This window comes from Camelus ferus, chromosome 19 (assembly GCF_009834535.1).
Source record: "Camelus ferus isolate YT-003-E chromosome 19, BCGSAC_Cfer_1.0, whole genome shotgun sequence".
Taxonomy (NCBI): domain Eukaryota; kingdom Metazoa; phylum Chordata; class Mammalia; order Artiodactyla; family Camelidae; genus Camelus; species Camelus ferus.
Genome location: NC_045714.1, coordinates 40,425,610 through 40,450,987, shown reverse-complemented (window position 1 = coordinate 40,450,987; position 25,378 = coordinate 40,425,610). Strand labels below are relative to the sequence as shown.

Here is a 25,378-nt window from a genome sequence, read left to right as displayed (position 1 = left end):
TAGATACCACAAAGCTAAAACAAACAAACAAAAAACAAACAAACAAACAAACAAAAAAAACCTCATTAAACAGAAATTCAGGATTCAAAAAGATCTCAACAGCTTAAAACTAAAGCTCAATCTAACAAGATAAATACATATACTGAAATTTTTTAGCCCAAAAACAACTACACACGCTAAGGGTAGAAAATACATAACAGCAATATAACTAATATAACAGAAAATAACAGCAGTGAGTGTTAAAGGTGAAGCTGACACACAGCAAAGCTGTGACAAATGAGGCAGGGGAGAGGGGAGAGGGAGTGGGATCTGGCTGAGTAAGAGAATTTTTAAAGAGGTTGTAAATCCCTAATTATCAGAGAAAAGACCAAGGAAAGATATCTTTGGTGATATCTTCACACAATAGTCAACCTGTACAAAATTCTAGAGGACACTGGATTCAAGAACTATTCTCTCATACCCTTTTGAGGGTAGGAGAGGAGGAAAAACAAGGGCTGTGCTGAGCACCTCTATCTACTCACATGCCATCTCTTCCAGGAGAAGGCAGCAAGGAATTACAGACACACCAAGAGGAGAGCGCCCGGGCAAGCGCTGGGCTGGGTAAGTCTCTGCTGGGGCATTCTGAGGAGAAGAAAATGCACCTCAGTATGAGGGGCTTCCCCTCTGGCAGCCCTTGGTCTACAGAGGGTAAACAAACAGCCTCTAGATCTATAAACTTTAGTCCTCTATCTAGAGGGGTCTAAATTCTCCTTCATGAGACACCAAGATGTAAGAGTTTAAAAAAGAGGGGTGTGGGGGGACTTCCTTAGAAATAGGTAAATCCGAAGCCTAAAGGCTGTGTGAATGTCCTCATACACAAGGGACAAGTTCTCATCCTGATCTTAGCCAGACCTCCTACTACCAAGCTCCTGCATCACTACCTTCTCAGGGCCCTGTCATGACTTCCCACTGGCAACTTAACTTTGGTCCAGTTTCCTGAACCCAGGAACAGAGGACCAGCTCCAGGCCAAGTCATTCCAAAAGCTCCGTATCTTTAGAGACAGCTCCTTTAGGGACAGCAAACACACCCCCAACTTCAACCACATGGGCTCACAGCCATACAGACTTAGCCGCTCTGCAGCACTCTTAAACCTGGAAGTCGGGCAAGGGTAGACTGGGACGGAGGCAGCGGGAGAGCCTCAAGCTCAGTTCATATGTGTAGCCTAAATAATGACAAAAGGCAGTGGCCATCTAGAGAGAGGAATGAAGACCTTCGAAACACAACCTCTGAATGGTAATCTGAAGACTGAGCCTAGAACTTAGGGAAAAGGGCCTGACATTCAAGTCTCGATACAGCTCAAGTGGAGAACTGGGTGGGTCTGACTAACAGGAAGTCCCAACAGCACAAGGGTACAACCTATTCCTTATAACTCCCACAAACTCTGAGCCCCAACCCTGAGCCCAAATAAGGTCAAATTGAGAAGTCACACTATACTGAACAGAAATCCATTTAAAAAGACATTGCTGAATAAATTCTTCAGTAACAAACATACTTTCACATAGTAGAATCAAATGAAAAAACACTTACTTCTTTGTCAGTTTTTAACAAACTCTCACTACCAGCCACTGAAGGGGTACCCAAGGCCTGCCCGAGAGGATGAACCACCGCATTTGCCACCTCTCGCCCAACGCTCTCCGGATAGCTGTGTAGCACACTGGTGTGGCCCTGATCATTCTGAATCACCAAATGCAGTGACCTCCACTCAGAGTACATCGTGCCGCTAAAGGACTATCCAAATGGCACCTGAAAAGACAAAACAGAATTACGTGTCAAATTATACTGTTGCAAACTAATAAAACCCCACATGGCAAGACAAAGAAGCTGCAAATATACTGTCTCGAGAAGACTGAGCAAAAAAAAAATCTAAATGTTTTGAGAAAGTCCTAAAATAGCCTCTTGGTGAGATCACATAGGAAAGGCAGACCCTGGGAAGTAGCTGTCTGAGTACCTCCCCAAAAAAGCCCTCAAAAGTCCAGAGCAGAGCTAGGGCAGATGGCCACTGAGCAAGGGGATAAAATAATCAGATCTGGTACACTCACAGCATAAGGGAACCCTCCACATCCTATGTTCCAGGATAGAAAAAGGGCATGTTCTACGTAGGAAAGGGAGACAAAGGAAAGGGTTTACTTCAAGCCCCAGATTTTTCAGTCAACAGTTTCCAAGAACCTATTACATGCTAGAAACATACCCCTACAATTTCCCACCAATGCCCTCAAATTAGACATAAAAGTCTTTGAGAATATTTCATCTCTACAGCAGTGGAATACACACTTCTAGTAATGGAACACCTGAAAGTCAGTGTCCTTCAGAAAACATATTAAGAGCTGCCATCTACTGAGCATTTACCATACACTACTCATGCAATCATCAAAATAACTCTATGAAAATTAAGTAATGTTATCCCTATTTCACAGAGGGAAAAACTGAGGCAGAGAGAGGTTTGCTGTTTCCCCGAGGCTTCAGAACTGTAACATGGTAGATGGAGCTGGTTTTAAGCCCATATCTGCTGGACTCCAGGAACCATGCTCTTAACCAAGGCATGTACTGCCCCCTCCCTATCCAATACATTCTCCATGATAAGGACTGCTTCTTCCTAAGCTGTATACTCTCCCTGAAATGATACCTAAGTCTACCACACAAATGAGAAATTTTAGCCACAGAAAATATATCTATATGAATGCAATGTAAATATTACAATCATAAATGCCATACTCATGAAGAGAATCAAGGATGTTTAGTCCCTTCTAATTTACTTCTGTTAACTTTCATTTTCTACTTGTTCAGAAATCCAGTTTGCCTAGCCAGCAGAGTTTAAAAGTACACTTAAGCTTTAAAAAGTTCTATCTTTTAAGCTAATTTTTCTTCAAACTGGTAGCATTTTTAAATTTTACGTTAGAAAACTTTACTCCAGCTTAACAAGTGTCAGTGTTTTTCAAGAAGATATGGTCCTCCTCTGGACCAAGAGGCCCTGAAAATGGGAAAGCAGAAGAGATGAACCAGCATTGAACAAGGTACCTACAATTTGAAGGATAGATGAATGCAACTGACTATTAAAGTTGCCTCAATTTCCTCAGGATTTATAAGGAACCCCTCTAAGGATATCCTGGTGCCCCCCCCACACACGCTAAAATAAGCAGTCTCAAGAACAGAAGGGGAAAAAGGGAAAATTCTTGATAGGTGTCATCCCAATCAGACGACAACTTATTTCCACACAACACATTTTTTCATTAATATATATACACATATATAAATATAGTAAATAGTATAATTCATATAAACACACAATATATAATATCTCTTACATAAATGCACAAGAATATTATACTACAGGGTGTTTTGTTTTTAGTGATTTTTCACCCTTTTCATTTGTCTTCATTCCCTATTCAAATAATTCACTCCCCTGAATAGATAATCCATCCTAACCAACCTAACACTTTGTTGTATTTTGCTCCACCCTAACTCAATCATACTACAATAATTTACACACATGCATAACTAGGGATTATATACTTTTCTGTATCTTCTTCAACCACAGTACCTCATGACTGTCCTTCCAATAACAGATTCTTTTTCATGGCTGTGTTATATTCCATGACACGGATATGGCATAATTTATTCAGTCTCCTAATGATGTACATTTACTCCATTTCCCACGTTTTGGTCACCAGGAAATAATGATGCAATGAACATGCTTGTTCATACATTCTTAAGCAGTAGCCTTTTAATTTCTATGGGACAAGTTCCCAAGAGTAAAACCACTGGATCAAAGAGTATATGTATTTTTAATGTTACTAGGCCTTGCCAGACTGCTTCCCAAAAAGCTGTAACAACTCCCATTTACATTAGGAATGAATGGGAGCCCTTCCTGCCTCTCACTCCCAATCTGTTGCCAGGAATCAGATTTATTTATGTATTTATTTATTTATTTGTCAATTTGGTAGGTATGAAGTAAAATTTCATTAGTCTAGCCAAATATTTACCTTTATTTTATAGCTTCTAGTTTTGAGCCTGGCTTAGGTAATTTCTCCCTCATCCCCTGAATAAGTGTTTTTCAAAGTGTGGGTCATGAAATAAATATAACAGGTGATATTTTTTGGTTATATGGAATAGGATATATAATAAAAGCACCACACATAGTAAAGGTAAGCAATATGCTGTAAAATTTGTTTCATTTTTTATATATGCATATGTTCTGGGTCACAATATAAAACACATAAAATATTTATTATGGATCTAAGTCCAAAAGTTTAAAAACATAACCCTAAAGTGTATATGTAGTCTACTAGATTTCCATGCAAGATAATTAATTCTTCACATTTAAGTTTTATATCATCTGGAATTTACTTCTATAAGTGGTATAGGAAAGGTCCAATTTTACATTCTTATAGATGCACAGTTGTGTCAACATCACCTATTAAAAACATGTCCTTTCCTACTGACCTGAAATATCAATTTTGTCATATATTAAATTCTCATTTTTATAGGAATCTATTTATGAATCTGTTCTGTTAAATTATTTGTCTATTCCTATGTAATGTCATAATGATTTAAATTCAGTGGCTTTATAGAATGTTTTAATACCTAGAAAGGAAGCCCCCCCTACCTCCACTGATCTTTTTCAAAACTTTATTAGTTATTCCTAGGCATTTATTCTTCTATATAAAAATTAAGATTTTTATTCAATGAAAGAAAAAAACTTGCTAAAATTCTCATTGAAATTGCTTATTCCACTTTCATAGTTTTATATGCTACTGCCACTTTCCCACCCCATCCCCCAAGCTATGGCTGCAAAGAACTACTGATGATTGCGCAAACCCGACAAGTTCTTTCATACGCTGTATTGCTGTATTACTGCTCGTGCCATTCCCCAGCTTGATCCACCTCATTAAGTATTCACCCTTCAAGGCACAGCTCAAATGTCCTCCTTTCTTCACTCTTCCCATCACCCCTCTTCCCTAGCTCTGAGTGCCAATTACAAGCTGTTCATATTAAGCTTCAAGTTAGGTTGTTCGTTAGCTGTGTAAAGATACCTTCACCACAAGTGTGCCAACCTTTTCTGACCTCACTTCCTGAATCTTTGTGTAGTCTCTGGCACACAGTGCATACTGAATGTTTCAGAATGTCAAGGTTTAACAATGGGAAAAAGGAAGATGTCAGAAGGTACTCCCTTTATTCCACTGAAGGAAGTCCAAAATTTTGCATGCTGTATACAAATAAAAATTGGAAGAAGTTCATTTGTTTTAAGCTACTTATTAGTTTAAAAAAAAGTAGTTGGATGGTTTCTAATGGTTTCCAAATATGTAAGGAATATTTAATACTTAGCGTCCATTCCTGACAATACATTATCAGAGGGGAAAAAAATGTTTTAAGGCAAAAAGAAAAAAAAAAAAAAAAAAAGGACAAGCTAGCTCTTAAATGCCACATAAGAATCATCTAGGGTGGGAGGTGTGGGGTGGTTCTGGCTTAAAATGCAAATTCCAAAACTCCTCTAGAAAGCTCAATTCTGTAGGTCCGGGTTGGGCCCTGGGGATTTGCATTTTTAAGAAACAGCTACCACCTTTCCCAATTTTTAAGTAAACACAGGAGTATCTGTCTTTAAAAAAACACTATGAAAGACCAATCAAAACAGGAGTCACAGCTCTTAAATTCTTCTTAAAATTTTTTGTAAGTTTTTAAATGTAAGAAACAGTAATTTTTAAATGTATTAATGTTTAAATGATTACATGGAAGAAAATGAAATAAATGCTTCAAGAAACATGTAGATAGGTATAGAAAGGACACAATGAAAAAGTTGAACTAAAATATTAAAATGTGTGTAATAGAAAAATACTAATGCTAAATTTTAACAAAATACATAAAAGATAAAAAATATTAAGACAAAGATGTACACTATAATTATAGTTGTCCCCTGGTATCCACCAGGAACTTGTTTGAGGACCCTCTGACAATACCAAAATCACAGGTGCTCAAGTTCCTTATATAAACGTATTTGCATGTAACCTATACACATCCTCCCATATACTTTAAACCATCTCTAGATTATTGATAATACCTAATACAATGTAAATGCTATGTAAATAGTTGTAAATACAATATAAATACTATGAAACATAATGTAATGCCTGTATGCAGTAAATTCAAGTTTTTCTTTTTGGAACTTCCTGGAATTTTTCCCCCCAAATATTTTCAATCAATGGTTGGTTGAATCTGCAGGTGCCGAACCTGCCAATAGGGAGGGCCAACTGCACAAGCGAATTAAATGCAACAATACATAGAAAATAAACATTGAAACAAATATGAAGAAATCAAAGAAACACTAGAGCAATTAAAGTATTGTTCTGTACTTATTAAACTAGCAAAATGAGTGATTAAAAAAAAACTTCTGATTAGGAGGTAAGGCCAAGAGGACATACTCAAGAGCTTAGGGCAGTGATTTTCAATAAAAAAGGACTGCTCCTCCAGGGGGTATTTTGGAAATATTAGGTACACTTTTGGTTAACACAATGATTGGGGCAAGCTACTGGTATTTATGGGCAGATCCAGGACACACAGACATCCTGCAGTACAGGAGACAGTGCTGCACAATGAATAATTATGCTACATTTACCATGACTTTCTAGTGTCTGCCAGAAAATCATTTGTGTTCTTAATTTTCTAAGCCTAGAAATCTAACTTCATTTTACCCATAAATACAAAATATTTTGTGCTATTTTAATATACACTGAATTTTCCAGTAATGCTATCATCCATGTAAACTGAGGAAAGACTGAACTTTTTTACATTTAGAACCTTACCATACCAAGAATTGTTCGCCATTTCAGAACAATCACATCACCAAAGGCCATACCATTTGTGGTATCTGAGTTGCTAATATCACACAATGCTGTCAGGAAAACAATCACAAGAACTACATATATACTAACTCAGCCCTTATTTCAAAATGTCAAATATAAAGTCCCATATTACTGTCTTATTTCTCGACTTACAAGTAGGCACAAGCATCTGACCACTTTGTTACATCCTCTAGTATGGGTACACCTGAGTATTTTTACCAAAATACCAATTTTATTGGAAAGATAGTTAATTCATGGTTTTCATTTGTTACTGTTAGAATTTTATAAATTAAAAAAAAATTCTATGTGTTGGTAGGTTATATATTATCTGTTAATTTCAGGACAGTGAAGCAGTCATTACCAAATATTAGGTCTGAGAAGGATGAAAACCTCCAGTCTAGGAAACCAAACATGTAATAAGTAGTAAAGTAGATTGGGTAGGCAGTGTGGCAAACTAGAGAAATAAGGCTCTCTATAAAGGGCACAGTCAATAATCAGCCCTAGCCAACTATCAATCCTGAAGAAGTGTATACCCAGTGTTGCCAGATAATGCAATTTTTCAAGAGACACAAAATCTGGAGATTTCTGTGACGTCTACTCTTTAAATGTTGGCAACTGATTCAAGTAAAAAAACAAACAAAAACCAAATAATATGTAGGCTATAAAGAACTTATCTGTGGGTCAATTTACACCTTTGATCAAAGATAAAGGCACATGCTAGTTTTGGTAACTGAATTGGCATGATTCTTGTAGAGGAAGGGTAAGGAGGCATACAATATGGGTGAGTCATTGCCGCCCTAGAAGTCACCCAACCCACCTCTGCTCCAGGGTTTGGACTTTGAACCCAACTATGAAGGTCCTATAATTTCATTTTGTTTCACGTTTGTTGCTATTAGGAAAAAAGATTAGGGCAGAGTGTAAGACATTAGTGACAGATTTGGCAGGGTAAGTCCTGTTAGGTGCAGTTTTGTCAGTGGCCAGCCTACTCTTAAGCACACCTCCTCTTGCTACTGCAGCTCAGGCAACAAACCCAGAGATCTCAGAGAACATCAGAAGTTCCAGGATCCAGAACTGCTGCAGAGCCTAGGTCCTCCTGGGCAAAGATGTTCATATCTGCATCAACCTCTCAGGATACACCATGGCAAAACTCTGTTGGCCTTGACTGCCTAGTCTACTTGCCATTGAACTGTTTGCAGCTCTATCCTGTCAATAAATTGACACACCTGTAAGGCACCTCAGGCTGATGCCATTTTTCTAACCATTCACCCAAGTACAGCATGAATGCTTTGCCAGTATCAGGTGCCTTGACCCAGTAATACCACTGGATTAATCCTTGTAACAACTCAATAGAAAAGTGCACAAGATATTCACTGTAGTATTGTACATAAGATGGGGAAGTGAGCATAATTTAACTGTCTGTCAACAATGGAATAACTTCATAATTAGGACATACTAACTCTATATACTATAATGTAGCCAATAAACATAGAGAAGAAGTGGGGGAGGGTACAGCTCAGTGGTAGAGCGCATGCTTAGCATGCACTAGGTCCTGGGTTCAATCCCCAAGTACCTCTATTAAAATAAACAAACAAACAAACAAACCTAATCCCCCCCCCCCAAAAAAAACCACAGAGATGAAAGGCATGAAAATAGGAGACTGGTTAAAAGCACAAGCTCTAGAAGCAGACTTCTTAGATTCAAATCCAAGCTCCACCACCTACAAGCTGGGAAATCTGGCTAAAGTTACTCTACTCCTGTGTCTAAGCATCCTTATTTGTATAATGGAGATAATAGTAGGATAATAGCCTACTTTAGAGTTGTGGTGATTGGAGAATCAAGATACGTAAGATGTTTGGAACATGTCCTATCTAGTCCATATAGTAAGCAATCAACAAATGACAGCTATTTTATTGAGGAAGAAAAACATATATATCATGATTACAACCAGAAAAACATACATACATGATTGAAAACTGGAAGAATCAGAAATGCAAGTAGCTTTAACTGAGTAGTAGAACAGCTAGTACAAGTCTACGTAATAAGTTCTTATTAATAGCTCTTCATGTCAAAAAACTGCTAAGTATATACATTAGCATCCTCACTATACATATGAATAGTCAGACAGTGGAATCAAGTTGACCTATTTAATAGATAGTTATTAACATCTATTATGTACAATGCAGTGTTAAGACCAGGAAGGAATTAGATTAACAAAACTTGGTTCCTGTTTCAGTGAGTTTATAGTTTAATTGAGGAGGTTAAAAAAAAAAATCATAAATAACTATAACACAAGTTAGAAGATTGAAGTACTGAAGGCATTTAAAAAAAAAACTGTAGGCAAGATATTGTGGAAGTTTAGAGGACAAAAGATCGCTTCTGAATGAAAGAAAGGCTGCACTGGAAAACAACAGGATAAGATCAGGGAAGACTACAGTATATGGGGCATATGAATTGAGTATTGAAAGCAGGCTACAATTTTAACAGATAAGAAAATTGAGTGGTTAAGACTGAGAATAGAAGGAGCAGGTAGCGTATAAGAGAAAGGACACTTGCTTCAAGTAGCAGAAAACAGCATCAGAAACTAAAAACCTAGAGTGACAGAAAAGAAAGCTACACACAGCAGGTAGTAAGGTTTCAAAGATAAGCAGTGACCAATTATGAAGGACTATGAATACTAGGACTGGAGACTTGTAATTAATTTAGTAAAAACTGGGGGCAGAGAATTCCTTTATCATAGGAATGATTCAATAGGAACTGAATTGATAGAAGTATCCAAGACAGGCTAAAGGAGCAGTAGAAAAGCAGACTCTAGCGTGGCTATCATACTGAGGAGGGTGGGAAGGATGGGAACTTGGCAGGGAGGGTTGGGCACTGCAGTGCGATATGAAGACATAACTGAAATCAGATGGTTAAGGGCTATGATTGCTGTGTCAAGAGTCCTATGAGTCTCCTTCTCAGATACAGGCTCTGCTGGCTACCAACGTGAGCTGCTAGCAAAGAAGTCACCACTTTCCATGCTCCAGAAGTAAACGCGATAGGAGAAAGAAAATTACAGTGCTCCTCCATGATCATTTAGTCTCCTTCCCAACTCTACATGGAACCATTTTCTAGGTAATGTCTGGATGTTTCTATTATTAGGTCACTGTGTGCTGGGTAACAGATTATGGCTTGTAGGTACCACCACAGAGTAACATGAAGGTTTGGTCTAAATGACAAATTGCCAAAACGATCAATACAGTAACAGACACACTTAAGACCACAGCCTGGCATTAATTACATCAATTGACTCAGCCAATATTTATTACATGCCTTCTATACACCAAGCACAGGAAATACAATAATGAATAAACATCATCCTTGTTCCCAAGGAGCTTCAAGTCTAATTACAGAGAACAATTTTTTTAACTTTGTAAATTCAAACATCAGTTATTTCACTGAACAAACATTTATTAAACACCTGCTATGTAGCAGGTATTGTCCTAATATGCAGGGAGGCAGGCATGAATAGGATATAATGGCTGCCCAAGAGAAAGTTTCATAGTGAAAAAGAAATCTATGATGAATAAATCCATGATACAGTAGTATTCAACACGATAACTGACATGGTGAGTTATGAAGGCAGCATCCTACAACAGAAAAACTATTAGAGATCTTGCTTGATAACAATGTACATTTATATAATTGATCATTTTCAAAGAGCTTTCACCTGTTACTTCATTTTATTTCAATAACAAGACTGGGAAGTAAGACAGATGTTACTAACCACTATGTCTTGCTCAGGATCACATCAAGTAACAGTAGAACTGGGACAAGAAACTCTACCTCCTGCCTCAAAGCACCCAGTGCTCCTTTTTTTGTTCTGACTCCACACCTCACCATATGACCTTGGACAAGTCACTTGGTATTTCTTTGTCATAGTTTCCTCATCTGTAAAACAGGGAGGATACCTGCAGTACCTAGCTAAAGTGACTTGGGAGAAGGACCAAATAAAGCAACATAAGTCAACATACTTTGTACAAATGCAAGGTACACATTATCAGGCATGCCGTATTTCTCTTAGGAAAAATAGGATGTAGGGTGTCAAAACACTAAATAAATATATGAACTGAGTAAATAAATGCTGGATTTTAAGGCACATAAGTGCATTCAAAGTCATCCTTATAACTTCAATGGCTAATAAAAGCAAAAGGAACATATTTCATATTTCTGTTGTTATCCTACTAACCCCACAAGGCAAATATCAATCTTGGCCAAAAAGGAAAGTATTCACCTGTGTACCAGTTTCTAACTGTTAGGGATCCTATCAAACGCCTGCATTACAAGAAAGACAGACAGGTTCTGCCTGCATTCCTCTCCAAAAGTGAAAACAGGTAGTTTTTGCTAATCTATTCAAAAAATATATAGATACCTACCTGCCCCCCTCCACCACCACAGATCTAAATCTTTGATGCCTCAGACTTGCTCTAATACAGGAGCCATATCCACATGTTATTTTAAATTAAATTAGGAATTCAGTTCCTTAGTTACACTAGTCACATTTCAAGTCCTCAACATCACATGTGACTAACAGCTACCATATTGGACAGTGCAGATATAGAAAAGCTCCATCACTGCAGAAATTGCTGTTTGACTAGAGCTGCCTTAGATACTATACTTTTATTACAACCCTAACTCCACTGTAGATTCCTGAAGGAAAGGAGCTGTGTCCTATTTATCTTAATAACCCCAGTTTATATACCAAAATACATTATCATACAACAAGCACTCACTATACATCTAACTGAGTATCTCAAACACAGCAGCCTACTCTGTCCACTTTGCCCAGCCCCAACACACACACAACAAAACAACAAACGACATTCTCTCACATGGGGGGCATGGAGGTGGAAGGGGATACTGCATTCTAGTCCTAGATGTGCTACAGCCAACCACGTAGTCTTGGGCAAGTTACCTACTTTCTTCCTCTACAAAAACTTAAAACTCCATATACCTTAACTCTAAAATTTTAATCCTCTTGCACCAAAGAAAATCACATATTCTACCTAAAAAGCCTTTACACATGTCAGGGAATACATCTACTAACACTGATGGGTACTTCAAATTAAAAAGAATCCATTTCTAGGTCTCAGACTATCATGACTAGGGTCATTTTTGGTCTTTGACAGAGCATGTGTAGTTCTTCATCTTTTCTTGGGGATCAACTAGAAGCCAAGCTTAAACCCCAGGCTTAAAAACTAAGATTTTTTCATGTGCTGAGGCCAGAACTGGATACTCTGCCCACATCTGATCAGAGAAACAAGGGCAAGTTTCTTAAGTATTTGAATTTAACACAAATTGTCCCATCAGTTTCTACATTAGCCTTGGCCTAAAATTTCAGAAAATAGAACAAAATCAACTGAGAAATTCTACTACAATTTGTATACTGTAAAGAATGCCATTATGTGAAATGTGCTTTTTATTCAGTCCACTAACTGCTATAAAAAATCTTTATTGTCCAAAAACCTCTTCATAATGACCTTCACACACATACTTACTCACTTTTATACACCTTACAAGGTTTAAAGGCCAGTCAAGAACAAATACAATCTGAATTACTGGCCTGCCTTCCTTTATAATTTGTAAATAAGTTGGGCAATAGTAGTTCAGGCATTCTGTAATAAATATATACTAAGTTTGTCAATTCCTCTGACATTAAGGTTTTAATCTTCATTAAATACTTCTTATGCCATCTCTCCTGGTGAATAGGATGAACTACTACCAACAGCACTTCCATCTAATAGTATTTACCAAGTACAAACAAGGCAATAACATTTAGTGGATGACAACTAAACACTATTTTAGACTATTATTATTTATAGCATTTAGTAGGGAACATATGCAAAGGCCTAAGAGCAATAAAAAGATTTCCACTACATAACTGATTGTATCTGTGATAAAACTAGATATTAAAAATCAACCAATGCTGACTGCACAGTTAGTCCTTCCTAGTGTTTCACCAGTGCTAAGAACTGGTGTTTATTCAACTGATGGATGGAGAAATTAGAGAACTTAACTAGAGTATTTTCAAGCAAAAAGAACAAAACACTATAGACTAAGAACTACCAAACACCTTTTGCAAAAATACACCAGAAACTAATACAACATTGTAAATCAACTATACTTCAATTAAAATACAGAGTTTTAAAAGAATGGAAATAGAGAAGACTGTTTGCAGCATGCAGTCTGTTACATAAAAGGAACTCAAACATTCCATTCAGAAAAACTTTTGTGAGTCTGTATGTCATAGCACCGGAACATACAGATGAGCAAACATGGTTCAAGTTACTCATAATCTAGTAGAAGAGACAGAAATACAACACAGAAAAATAACTGATAAATTCCATTATGATGATGCTGGAGAGCAGACAGGAAAGATGCAAGATGGTTGCGGGGTAAGGAGCGGGGGTCACAGACAGAGGCATCTTGAATGTTGGGAATGTTGTTATGCAGCCAAAGACGGGAAGAAAATGCTATGTGCACGTGTGTAAGAAAGAGCAGTAGTGTGTGTGTTTGGGTGGAGCAGGGAGAAAGCATGGAGGATAGTCTAGGCAGAGGAACAGCATATGTAAACAAGACCCAGAGATTAGAGATGCTATACCCATGTGTACTGTGTATTCACAAAAATTGCAAACCAACAGTTTTGCATGAGATGCACACACTTTAAAAGGTCCAGCTGACTTAGAAATCCTGCAGAGAAAGTTAATTCCCACCCCCCAAGAGGATTTCACAAGGAATAGTAGTCAGTGGGCCTAATGAAAAGGTCTCTGAGGGTGGAACTTGCATTTTTAACAAACTCCTAGAGGATTCTCCTACACTTAAACTGGAGAAACACGAAAACTTTTTTTTTAGATTGAGATGCAGAATTATCTATTGTAGCAGTTCCTAAACTTTGCTGCACACTGAATTCATACTGGAATCTTTAAGAAATACTACTGTCTGGCTTCCACGACTCCATCTCTCTCCCAAATATGCTGATTTAATTGGCCTGGCTCTGCTACCTAGACATCAGGAATCTTTAAAAGCGGCCCCAGGTGATTTTTATGTGCAGCGAAGCTGGAGAGCCACTGACCTAATTGTTAAGAACTTGAATCTGGAGTCGGAGTGGCGGGGTCCAAATTTACCAGCTATGTGACCTTGGGCAAGGAAGTCACCTAACCATTTAGGGCCTCAGTTGCTTTGTCAGTAAGATGGGGATAATCCACCTCCCTTACTTGGTTGTTGTGAAGTTAGACGGCAAGAATGTAATGGCCTGGCACAGTGCCCGAAGTATAGTAAGCGCTTAACAAGGGCTAGCTATTTAGCCTCATTATTAATGCTCCCTTGTCCAAGAGTCATCGTGCAATGGGCAGCATCATCCCCAAAGAGCGGCAGCAACTCGACCAACCTTGCTGCTGGACCAGATTCTTCGCCAGAGTTGTCTAGCTCCGCTCCAGACCCGCCCCCTCCCCCAGGCTGCCGGGAGAGAGCTTCACCCCGCTGGGGCAGAACTCAAGGGCCACCCCGGGTTTGAACAGACCCGACAGAAGCCGCGGACTCCAAGGCCAAGCTCCCCTGGACCCGGTGGGTCCCCTCCAAAATATGGAGATGTGCTTCCGAAGGCCGGGGTCTTGGAGCCACCGAGGCCGAGAAACAAGGCTTAGCCATCCCTGGACCGCCCGAAGGGTAGGAGAGGGGAGGGTCCGGCCGCGACGGGGAGGGCCGCCAGGTTACCTGAGGCGACGGGCGGGGCCCGCATCTCTGGGGCGGGCGCCGCCGCCGCCAGCCTCACTCGGCCTTCCGCCTCACGCCACCCGCGCCATAGGCCTGACGCTTTCGCTGCCCTGGCCAGCTGTCCTCAGACGGTCGCTCCGTCCACCCGTCACCGACTCTCCGAGGGCGCCCGGGACGACGAAGGCCGGTCGGGCCGGCCGGCTGGGCTCTGCTCAGGCAACTTCCGACTGCCAGGGGCGGCAGCGTCAAATAACTCCCCGAGCCGAGTGGGACACTGCGCTTGCGCGGCGAGCCTGATCAGCGACTTCTGCCGGGCCGAAGCGGCGGCGTCAAATAACTCCCGAGACACGGAGCCGGAAGCTGCGCCTGCGCAGCTATCCCAGATCCCCGCGCGGGGCAGATTCCCCCCTCCCTTTCCGGATCAAGTGGAACAGGAGGGGTGAAGTGACGGATGCTCCTACTTCATTGTAATACAGGCGGGGAGGCCGTCCACCTGCTTTCCTAGGAATCATCCCGGACTCTACCTCTTTTCTGTGCCGGACGCAGTAAGGGTCTTCTCTGCAAGATTCTGGCTCCCACCCAGGTTCTAAGAATTTCTCATATCCCACCATTACAGCACCCTTTGAAATTTTGCCCTTCACCCGCCCCCCCCCCCCATAGCATTAATAATGAGCAACGCTCAATTCCAGCCCAGGTGTGGTTTACACAGATGAATCGGACATTAGAGTCAGAGCCTGTCTGATATCAGCGGCAAGACATTATTTGTAATAGTAATAACAGCTAGAGATACCTGTATGAGCAGCTATAATGCACCACACAGTTTTGTAAAAAGTATCGCTTTCAATCATTTCGTTTAAGCTTTAAGGAAGAAAAGAATAGATATTATTAGAGTGCCTTAGTTGTGTAGAGGAGGAAGAACCTAGCCTTGAGACTGCCCTTGATACTCAGGAAGGGATCAGGGTGTTGGATAGTGCTAAAGTCAGTGTGTCTGAAAAGGGCAGAATGGAGCAAAGATGCTGACTCCTCCTTACCCTCAGGTATAAGAGACCATGGAGGAAGGAGTGACAAGGGAACTGGTATCCTCAGAAAAAAATACAAGAGAAGAGTGTTTCCTCAAGATTCTGTCCCCACCCCCGCTTCCCGCACCCCCGCCTCCATAGTCAGGAAAACAGCTAGAGGAGAGAAGAAGAAAAAGAAGAATGTTCCAGGACAAGAACAAGGCTATATCCATGACACTTTGTGGATCAGAGCAATACATTCCAGTTAAATGGAGTATGGTAAATGTTGTAAGAGGCTCTCAGTATTTATTCCAACCACTTTCTAAACCACAGAGGCTGGAAAGCAAGGCACACAATTTCCAACCTCCCTTGCAATGAGACAATAGGTGGCTAATAACATGTAGGCAGAAGTCCCAAGGGAGAGCTTCCCTTCCAGAATAAAAAGGAAGTTTTGGAGAAGTTTGTGACCTTCACCCTTCCCCTTCTTCATGCTTGCAGCTGAGGCACAACACCTGGATGTACAGCAGTCACCTTGGGACCAGGAGGAGGATTGTGCTAAGGAAAGTGAAACAGCAGGACAAAAGAAGCCTGGTTCTGGGGGAGGGTATAGCACAGTGGTAGAGCATGTGCTTAGCATGAACAACCCAGGACCTCCATTTAAAGATAAATAAATAAATCTAATTACCTCCCCGCCCAAAATACTAAATAAATTTTTTTAAAAAATAAAGAAAAGAAACTTGGTTCGTTAGGACATACTCAAGCTGCTGCACAAATCCTGGAGTGCCTTCCTGTTTTAGGCAGGCAGGAAAATCTTATTTAGACTGCAGTTTGTTGAGCTATCTGTTACTTTCAACCAGACTCAATCCTAACATAATAAATATTGAACATCTGTAATATATTCAGGACAGGTAAGAGGCTGATTATGGGGGTGACAAATTAGAAGAGCAGTAGGTGATGGAAACTGGAAAAATGGCAGACACAGAAGACTGGAAAGCTGTCTAAAAGCTCCTGGGGATAAGATGAAAGTATATCTATCTCCCACCTGGTGACTTTAATACATTCCTGAAAATTCTAGCCTCTAAGGGAAAAGCTGATAAATGGAAAAACCATGTATTTCCATTAACTTTAATAGGAAAAAAATAGGTGTTCAAGTCCAACCCAAGACACCCTAAATATTTTTAACAGAAAACATATAGCAGTGAAATAATGCAAATAAAAATTATATAAGCAATTAAATAAATAATTTTAAGTTAAGAATACGGCTTCTGCATAAAAATGTATAAGGACTAATGTACTGACTAAGAAGATAAGATTTAATACCAGGTGGGAGGTGGTAGAGGAAAGATGCAAATCATTCTTTAAAGGTGATATTATATTTCTGCACTTTTTGTTTACCAATTTTTAAAAGTGTTTGAGAGTTTCTTTTGAACTAACATAAAAATAAAGTTATGACACATACAAAACACCTTGAGGGAAAATTAGACTAAACATCAGAACACTTTAAAACACATGGGGAAAGTGTACATACACAAGACAGAAGAGACAGATACAGAAGAAAACATGGAGTCTCCAAACTGCACAATTCAAATTTGTTCTACATCACACATTTTAACTAGAAAAGTAGAATAAATTGGGAGACTGTCTTCACTGAAACTGTAATGTCAAAATATCACTTTATATTGTATTACTTAATTACTGTGTATTAAAAGGCACTGAACTATTATAAAGAATGTTGCTGTTAATAGTGGGGTATATGTATCTTTTTGAATTAATTCTTATTTTGTGGTTGGCTTTATTCCTTTGATAACTATGTAAGTTTGAAAAGCTAAAGTTCTAGACGTTCTTAGAAATAACAGTACAAATATGTAAATTTTAAAAATATATGCAGTATATTGTGTGTATGTATTTACATGCAATTTATTGTATATGTGCAGCCAAACTGTAACAATTCTACCTAGTAAAACTGAAACAGAAAGAAAAAGACACTGCACTCATAAAAGAAAAAAAATGGAGCAGGTGGAACGACCTTCTGTGGCAGATTTTTTCCCCTAAATTGGCCAAACCAATATCCCCCAGTTCTTCTTACAATATAACCAACATCTTCCCATTGAGAGATGGGATCAATATTCCCTCCCGAGTCTGGTTGGCAGCTGTGATGGTTCTGGCCAATAGGGTAGAAGTAATGCTATGTAACTTCCAGGGCTAGGTCATAAACAGGACACAGGCTTCCACCTGGCTTACTCCCTTTTGCAATGCTCACCCTCAGAACCCAGTCACCATGTTGGGAAGAATCCCAGGCCACGTGAAGACAGCATGTGGCAGTGTTCCAGCTGACAGCCTGCGATAACTTATCAGCTGACAACATCAATGGCTAGACATGTGAGTCAGGAAGCCTTCAGATGATTCCACTCCCCAGACTTCAAGCAAACCCACCTGAAATCAAGCACAGCAGAGACAACCCCAGCCCAAAGAGCAAATTCATGAGCAAAATAAATATTGTCATTGTCTTAAGCCACTAATTTGGGGGTAAATTATGCAGTCATAATAACTGGAACACTTCTCAAGAGCCATAATTGACAAAAGCTGTTAACTGAACAGTTGTACGAGAGGTATGTTGTCAGTAGCCAATTTTTCCCCTTTTCTTCCTTTTTTAGTTATGCAAAACTAGCTTGGTGTTGATAATGGTTGAGAAGATCCACTTCTATTTCTACTGAACCTAACACAATACTGGCACAGTGTAGGTGCTTGATGAACATTTTGTTGGATGGATGGATGAGTGGGTGGGTGGGTGGATGGAAGATTGATTGCCTCAGCATCGAACTCACTTTCTTGCTATGACTGTTAAGTCTTAGTGGATAATATCCAGTGGTAGTGATAATAACCATTATTAGGTAAGAGGTCCTCTGCCCCAGACTCTGTGTCTTGAGTACTACATTTTGGATTGGTATTCCTCAAAATTTTCTTTTAAATTTTTAAAAATTGAAGTATAGGTAATTTACAATGTCATGTTAGTTTCAGGAGTACAGCAAAGTGATTCAGTTATACATATACACATATATATATATATATATATATATATATATACATTTATTCTTTTTCCTATTCTTTTCCATTATAGGTTATAGGTTATGCATTATAACCTATACTCTTCCATTATAGGTTATAGGTATAGGTTATACAAGATACTGAATGTAGTTCCCTGTGTACTCTGGTAACATATACATTTGTAGTTCCCATCAGTAAAGCACAGGAAAAATCTTTGAGAGAGTCCTTGGAAGCCAGAATATAGGGATCACCACCCACGGATGGTCCAGCATCATGAGTAACGTATGTATTGTAAAGTAACGTGTAAGTAAATGTATTAAAGAAATACAAAGTTAAGAAGATCTATATTGCTTCAATACTAACAGGTTCCAAACAGCATACTTTTTTTGCAGTGGGAAATATGAAATTAAGCAAGAATGGCACATTTTACAATAAATAACTGAAGAGATGGTTCTTGGACTTGAACAGGAAGAAATGGTGTCTGGATACCACCAAGAATTGTCATGTGCACTGATAGGACAAGGAAGTCCCAGTACCTCTTCTCTACCCATTATCTGAATCCCCATCAATAAATCACTATATTCCACATGGGGGCCCATGAATTTTGTAATACATTTGTAAGCAAATTGTTTATATAGACAAGGACTATGTAAAAAATATTTGCCCAACGCCTTGCACATACTAGGACTGCCTTGTGGTGTCCTCCTCTTCTCCCTGTAGACCCCTTGAGCTTCTCTGAGGCTCACTTCCTTCACTCCTGAAAGCACCATTTTCCAGGCAGTCATAATTGCCAACCTGGACCCCCACTAAAGTGGCTGCTCCAGAACATCCCCTCCAGCCAAAAGGTCCACATCACACATTCTTCTCCTGTATGGAGGGACTGTATCCTGCTCTTTTATTTTTAACACCAGGAAATAAAATCAGTGACCAAAACAAATAAGGACAAGCCACTGAGAACAGACTGATGTATGCATGCCATGAGCAAAGGCTGTCACTACATGTTTATATTGAGACCTCAACATGCTGTCCAGTTTGCTGGAATCCCCATTAGGTAGGCCAGTGCTGTAGATGGGAAAATTGACCTGGATAAGCAAAATGCCTGGAAACCCTCCATGGAATATCTTAATAACTGGCCATTTGGGGCAAGTTAAAAAAAAACTTGAGTTTTTAGCGAGGTTGCATTGGCGATGGAAACCTAACATGCTTTAAAAAGAATTTTTTTTTAAAGAAAAGAAATATTTATCACAAAGCTCATGTAATCAAATAAGGGGAGGGCAGAGGTCAATCTGGGCCTTCAAGACAACAGACACTGGGGACTGGAATTCTGCTGGGACTGCCTTTCCTGCAGCTCTGCCTTTTCCTAGGTATACACTTCTTCCGACTCCACTCACTCTGGTTCTTTGCATACGGTTAGAGACATGCACTGGGTTCATCTGGGTAACATCTCCATCCACCTTCCACTGAGGGTAGGCAGGACTGGCCAGTCTGGTTGTGCACCGTACCACTCCTGGTAGCTGTTCACATCACAGTTCACAGTTGAGAAGCAGAGATGCTGAGGATGCTTGGCTGAGCCAATGCTATAGAAAATGCTTGACTGAAAGGAAAGGATAGGTGTTCCTAGCATACCCTTCTCTGATGCAGAAGGATGGCCCTTGATGAGCCCATTCTAAGAGAGCATAAGGAATTCCCCAACACCACGACCACCCTTAATGATCTCCCTAGTAAAGCTGCCAGGGAATAGCTCAAAGGATTGTCTCTGTGAAGTTTTATATTCCCAGGCTTGACTCACCTTCAGTAGAAGACAGCTAAACCAGTGACAGCAGAACCTGTACAGGGTCTATTAGAAACAGTGAGAGGCTTACAAGGAGGTAGCATGTTCTGAAAAAGGTAGCACTTACTGGCAACACCTGTGACATCAGTGCAAACTTCAGTTACTTAGAAGTTTCTATTTAAAAAAGAGGTTAACTAGATTCTTGTGTGACATTTTTCACTATAGAAAAGCTATCTGTCTTAGATTTGGAAAGGTCAACTTTTTAAACAATTATAAAACTCTTGCCCCACCCCCCAAACAATGTCTTTAGCAGATCTAAATCAAACATGCCATAAAGCCTGGTTTCCCTCAACACCTCTGACATATATCACAACTGCAACTTACTTCACAAAGCTAGGGTGAGGGAAAGCTCTCTCATCCTTTTTCTTTGTAGAGTTGAATAGAATCTGTTCTGTGCCTCCATGTTTTGGGACTGGTGGGCCATTCAATCTCAGTGGTTTACTGCGGTTCTGATTCCCTCGGGGTTTTGCTAAGGTCCTGGAGGAGTGTCAAAGATTGGAGCACTGGGGAGAAACCCTCTGGACTCTGTCCACATGGTCAGTGCAGGGAAGTCTCTGTGATGAGCCACATGCTCCCTTACTGGTGGGAAATTCTCAATGAAGGTATTCGAGGTGATAAACTTCTCCTTGTGTACTGTTTTAGCTGCATTCCACAAGTTATAAAATACAGTATTTTCAGTATCATTCAAGTGTTAAGTATTGTCTAAAGCTTTGTTTTTATGTGTCTTTATGTTGTAGTCACATATTTTATGCGATACTGATGTGTTGGTATTTGAGACTTGCTTTGCAACATACAACGTGATCAATATTTGTAAATACTCCAAATGTGCTTGAGAAAAACATATACTCTCTTAACTGTTGGGCAAAGATTTCTAAATATGTTCTCTAAAATATCTATTAGAATCAAGCCTATATTCCGAAGACTAGAGTATAGAAAGGGAAAAATAGTAACTTTTCAGTGGGAAGTCTGGACAGCCACCACATTAACCAAGCAATCAAGGCTAATATCACTGGTGATAAGTTGTGTTGATACCATATACTCCCTGACATGATGTGATGAGAGAGGCATTTCACCTCTGTGATAGTCTTGCCAAAACCCATAACCCCAGTCTAATCATGAGGAAACATCAGAAAACCCCAAATTGTTTCAGATTGGAGGAGCGTAAAGAAACATAATGACCAAACATAATATGGTATTCTGAATTAGATCATGGCACAGAAAACGGACATTAGTGGGGAAACTGGTGAAATCCAAATAGAGCCTGTAGTTCAGTTAGTGGTAATGTACCAATATTAATTTCTTCATTTTAACAAATGTGCTTATTAGCAGCACCTGGGTAAGGGAGACATGGGAACGCTCTGTACTAGATTTTAAACTTTTCTGCATATCTAAAACTATTCCAAAATGAAAGGTTTATTTTTAAAAGTTGAGTCTATTACTTGTATCATTCAAATTTTCTAGTAAAAATGAAGTAAGGGAAAAAACAAAGAAGTGTTCTGTCTCCACTTCTCCAAACACTTCTACTTTGGAGACTTTAACCCCAAAGTCCCCAGTACAAGGAAATAAACACAAAACTCAACCATCTTCTTGATATGGTGCAGAAGAACCTTCAATAAATAATAACAGAGGTCAATAATTTAACAGTGAAACAAGGAATCTACTATACCACGAGTTTTTATACATTACTGTTTAACTTTCGCCACATCTCTCCGAAGGAGATAACTGAGGCCCAGACATGTTGAAACTTTTCACCCAAGTTTCTGGCTGAGTTGGACCAGATCTGTGTGACTCTGAAGCCAGGGCTCTCACACCCACTCCCGGCTGCTGCCCTGATCCTCAATGGTGCACGCCGTCCACACTGGCCATCTTAGAGCTCCTCCCTGAATCCCCCATGCTGCTTTTGCATGTGGACCATGCCTCCTTTGCCCAGTTAATTCTACTCTCTCCAGGAGAACTTCTCTGACCCCCAAGAGTTCAGGTGACCCTGTTTAATCTCACAGCACCTGTCCTTTGTCCTCTACACCATTTCTTACAGTTTTTAATGACTTCTTCATTTGTGGGTTACTTGTTTATCATGATGGGACTGTAAGCTAGCAACTGCCTATGTTCATGGGTTGTGTTCCCAGGGCTTACTTAGCACAGAGGCTGGCACTTAGTAGGGGTAAATTAATACTGACTGACTGAATGAACGCACTCTGGGCACACCGAGGTTAACTCCAGGAGGTAGCGCTTGTGCTGGAGAAGCACTATGGAACTTGCCATCCTCCTCCAGAAGGCTCTGTAATATGATGCGACTCCATCAGGCACACTTGATCTACACCTGGCCCCATTCCACCTTGATGGGGAAGAGGGATACCAGGGGATGGGGAAACCAGGCTAGAGCAGCTCCTTTAAGACCCTACGCAATGCAGCAGACTTCCTGTAAAGGAGGCACCCTTGCAACACTCATCTTTCATGGAATTAGCCTTGAATCCCTCATCATTTAGATCTATGCTGTCCAATAAGGTGGCCACGAGCTGCATGTGTTATAAGCATAACCAATATGTGCTACAAGCATAAAATATACACCAGATTTCAAAGATTTAGTTTGGAAAAAAATGTAAAACATCTCAATAATTTTTTGTATTGAGCATACATTGAAATAATTTTTTTTAATGTCGTGGGATAAATAAAACATATCACTAAAATGTATTTCATCTGCTTCTTTTTACTTCTTTACTGCAGCTACTAGGAGATTTTTAAATTACACGTGTAGTTGATTATGTTCCTATTGGACAGTGCTTTTCTCCCACCAGCTGCTTCGCCAGAGCCTCTGGTATCAGGCACCAATTTACTGATAGGATCATGACTCTTCTTGCCCCTAATTCTGGTTCTTGGGCCATCTCCATCATAGCCTGCAAAGGTTTCCTAAAGCTCCAAAGACCTAGGATGACTACTGCTTCAGACACATACAACCTTAATAAGAGGGACACGATATTTTGGTGTCGGCTGAAACCGACAATGCCTATCGCTTCTGTGCATGTCAGATTCACAAGTTCAGTCCTCAAGATGGTTGATTTAGACAGGGACAACTTTAGAAAGACAGGATAATAGGCAATAATCTGAAACAGATGGAGGGAATAGTAAACTATCCTAATTTCCAGTTTTCCAGGATAAACAAGCATCTGACAGACTCATATGCTTGTGCTTTTTATGAAATCAGCCTGCAACATTTTTCACTACATGATATACCCAGAAATGGAAAACCAGCTGAGCCACTCATTGGAAGCAAGACAGGTCCCTTCATTTCTCTGAACATTGGTTTCCTCGCTTATAAAATGGAGGATAATTAAATCTACCTCACTGGGTTGTTGTGAAGATTAAATGAGGTAATTATACACACAGGCTTACTTAGTACAGCACATGGCACTTAATAAAAGTTCAGTCAATCGTAGCAACGACTAACACCAGCCCTACTGGGATGTCTGCAAATTTGCAAAGAAGAAAGTACTCGTGATGTCACATTAACAGATGAGTCTCATGATGACATTTTATGTTTGTTCTTCATTTTAACTATTAATAAGCTAGATGTGCACATCAAAAAAAATTTGCAGACATGTATAAAGCACTCAGTGTGAGGTAGGTACTGTGCTATGTATATTATTTGCAACATCTTATTTTATCATTACTGTTTGGGGTAGGTCCTAAGCTGATGGTTAAATTACAGACCCAGAAACTAAAGTTCGAGGAGGCAAAAGAATGTGCTCCAGGCCCCACAGCAGCTAAGGGGCAACATCATTCAACAGGCTCTGAATGATTTCACTGGGTTGCTTCCTAATGTAGGTGGAGTTCAGTATCCTGGTGACAGAGCAGTTGTAGTCACAGGGGCAGAGAGGCCTCAGTGAGCTATTCCTGGTACACACAGTCAAGGCTACCCCCTGGCTTCATCCTTCATCCTTAAAGGCAGATTGAGCTCCTTGCCTCTGTCAGCCACTATGCTGGTAACACCCTTTAGGCTTTTATGAGCAGAGACTCATTTCTCGCTCCCTCCAGTAACAGCATGTGATGGTGAATGTAAGGTCTCTTATTTAAAAAAAAATAAAAAAAGGGAAGACAGGAATTTTGGTCACTTGACACTTTAAAAAATGCAGGGAAAACTGAACCCCAGGCCTCATGGCAAGTCTGAGTACTGCTCATAGCCATGCCTTGTGGAGCACGAAGAGAGTTTGGAAATTAGGATCTCATCCTCTCCCTCCAAGTTCTAGAAGTGCTTCTCCCACCTGCAATAGGGGCTCAATGCTCTGAACGTTTGGACTCTGCTGTTCAAGGGACTCAGTTTTTCTTCCTGTTTTTATTCCTGCAAACCAATTACTCAAGCTCTTAACATACTCAGCACTCTCCTAGAGGAAAACCTGCCTGGCTTGGTTAGCACTGCTCTTGGTCCTAGACCGAGGTCATGGGTTAGGCCTGCCCTTGGATGAGGGCGCCGAGTCCAGTGAGCTGTGGTTGGAGGGCCGAAGGGGCTGATGAGCTGACAGTGTAAAGCCTGCCCTCAAGACATGCACAGCCTGATGTGATGGAGCTAATCCCCACGTGCCTGGGCTGCCACCCTCACCACATGGCAGGTGTTGATAACCAGCTGGAGCCCTGTAGAAGCCTCAAAAGCCTCCCATCCACCAAGTTTCCTGGGCCTGGAATCCCAGAGGAAGGATTCCTCCCACCCCCGGTCCATGCTGTGATGGAGGCTGCCCAGGCTGTCCTGAACACCCAGAGGTGACAGCCCCTTACTTCACTCAAATCACACCTCCCAGGTGAGGCCTTCTCCAGCTACTGACTCAAAGCACCCTGCCTCATGCTTGCCCCCGGACCTCCTGTCCTGTTTCTCTGCTTAATTTTTTTTCTT

General features: G+C 40.2%; 1 protein-coding gene across 4 annotated transcripts in view; it reads right to left on the bottom strand.

Moving 5' to 3' along the window:
- Positions 1–14,868, bottom strand: part of RALGAPB (Ral GTPase activating protein non-catalytic subunit beta) — an 84,570-nt gene extending 69,702 nt beyond the window's left edge. For 2 of the 4 annotated variants that reach the window (XM_032462292.1, XM_032462293.1), the window contains exons 1-2: positions 14,623–14,868; positions 1,568–1,783 (exon numbers count right to left, since the gene is read on the bottom strand). In XM_032462292.1, coding sequence (XP_032318183.1) covers positions 1,568–1,753 — 186 coding nt within the window. In that variant the 5' untranslated portion in view covers positions 1,754–1,783; positions 14,623–14,868. The remainder of the gene's footprint in view (positions 1–1,567; positions 1,784–14,622) is intronic. The other 2 variants (XM_006188628.3, XM_006188629.3) reach the window with 1 other exon arrangement.
- Between the last annotated feature and the right edge of the window lie 10,510 nt (positions 14,869–25,378).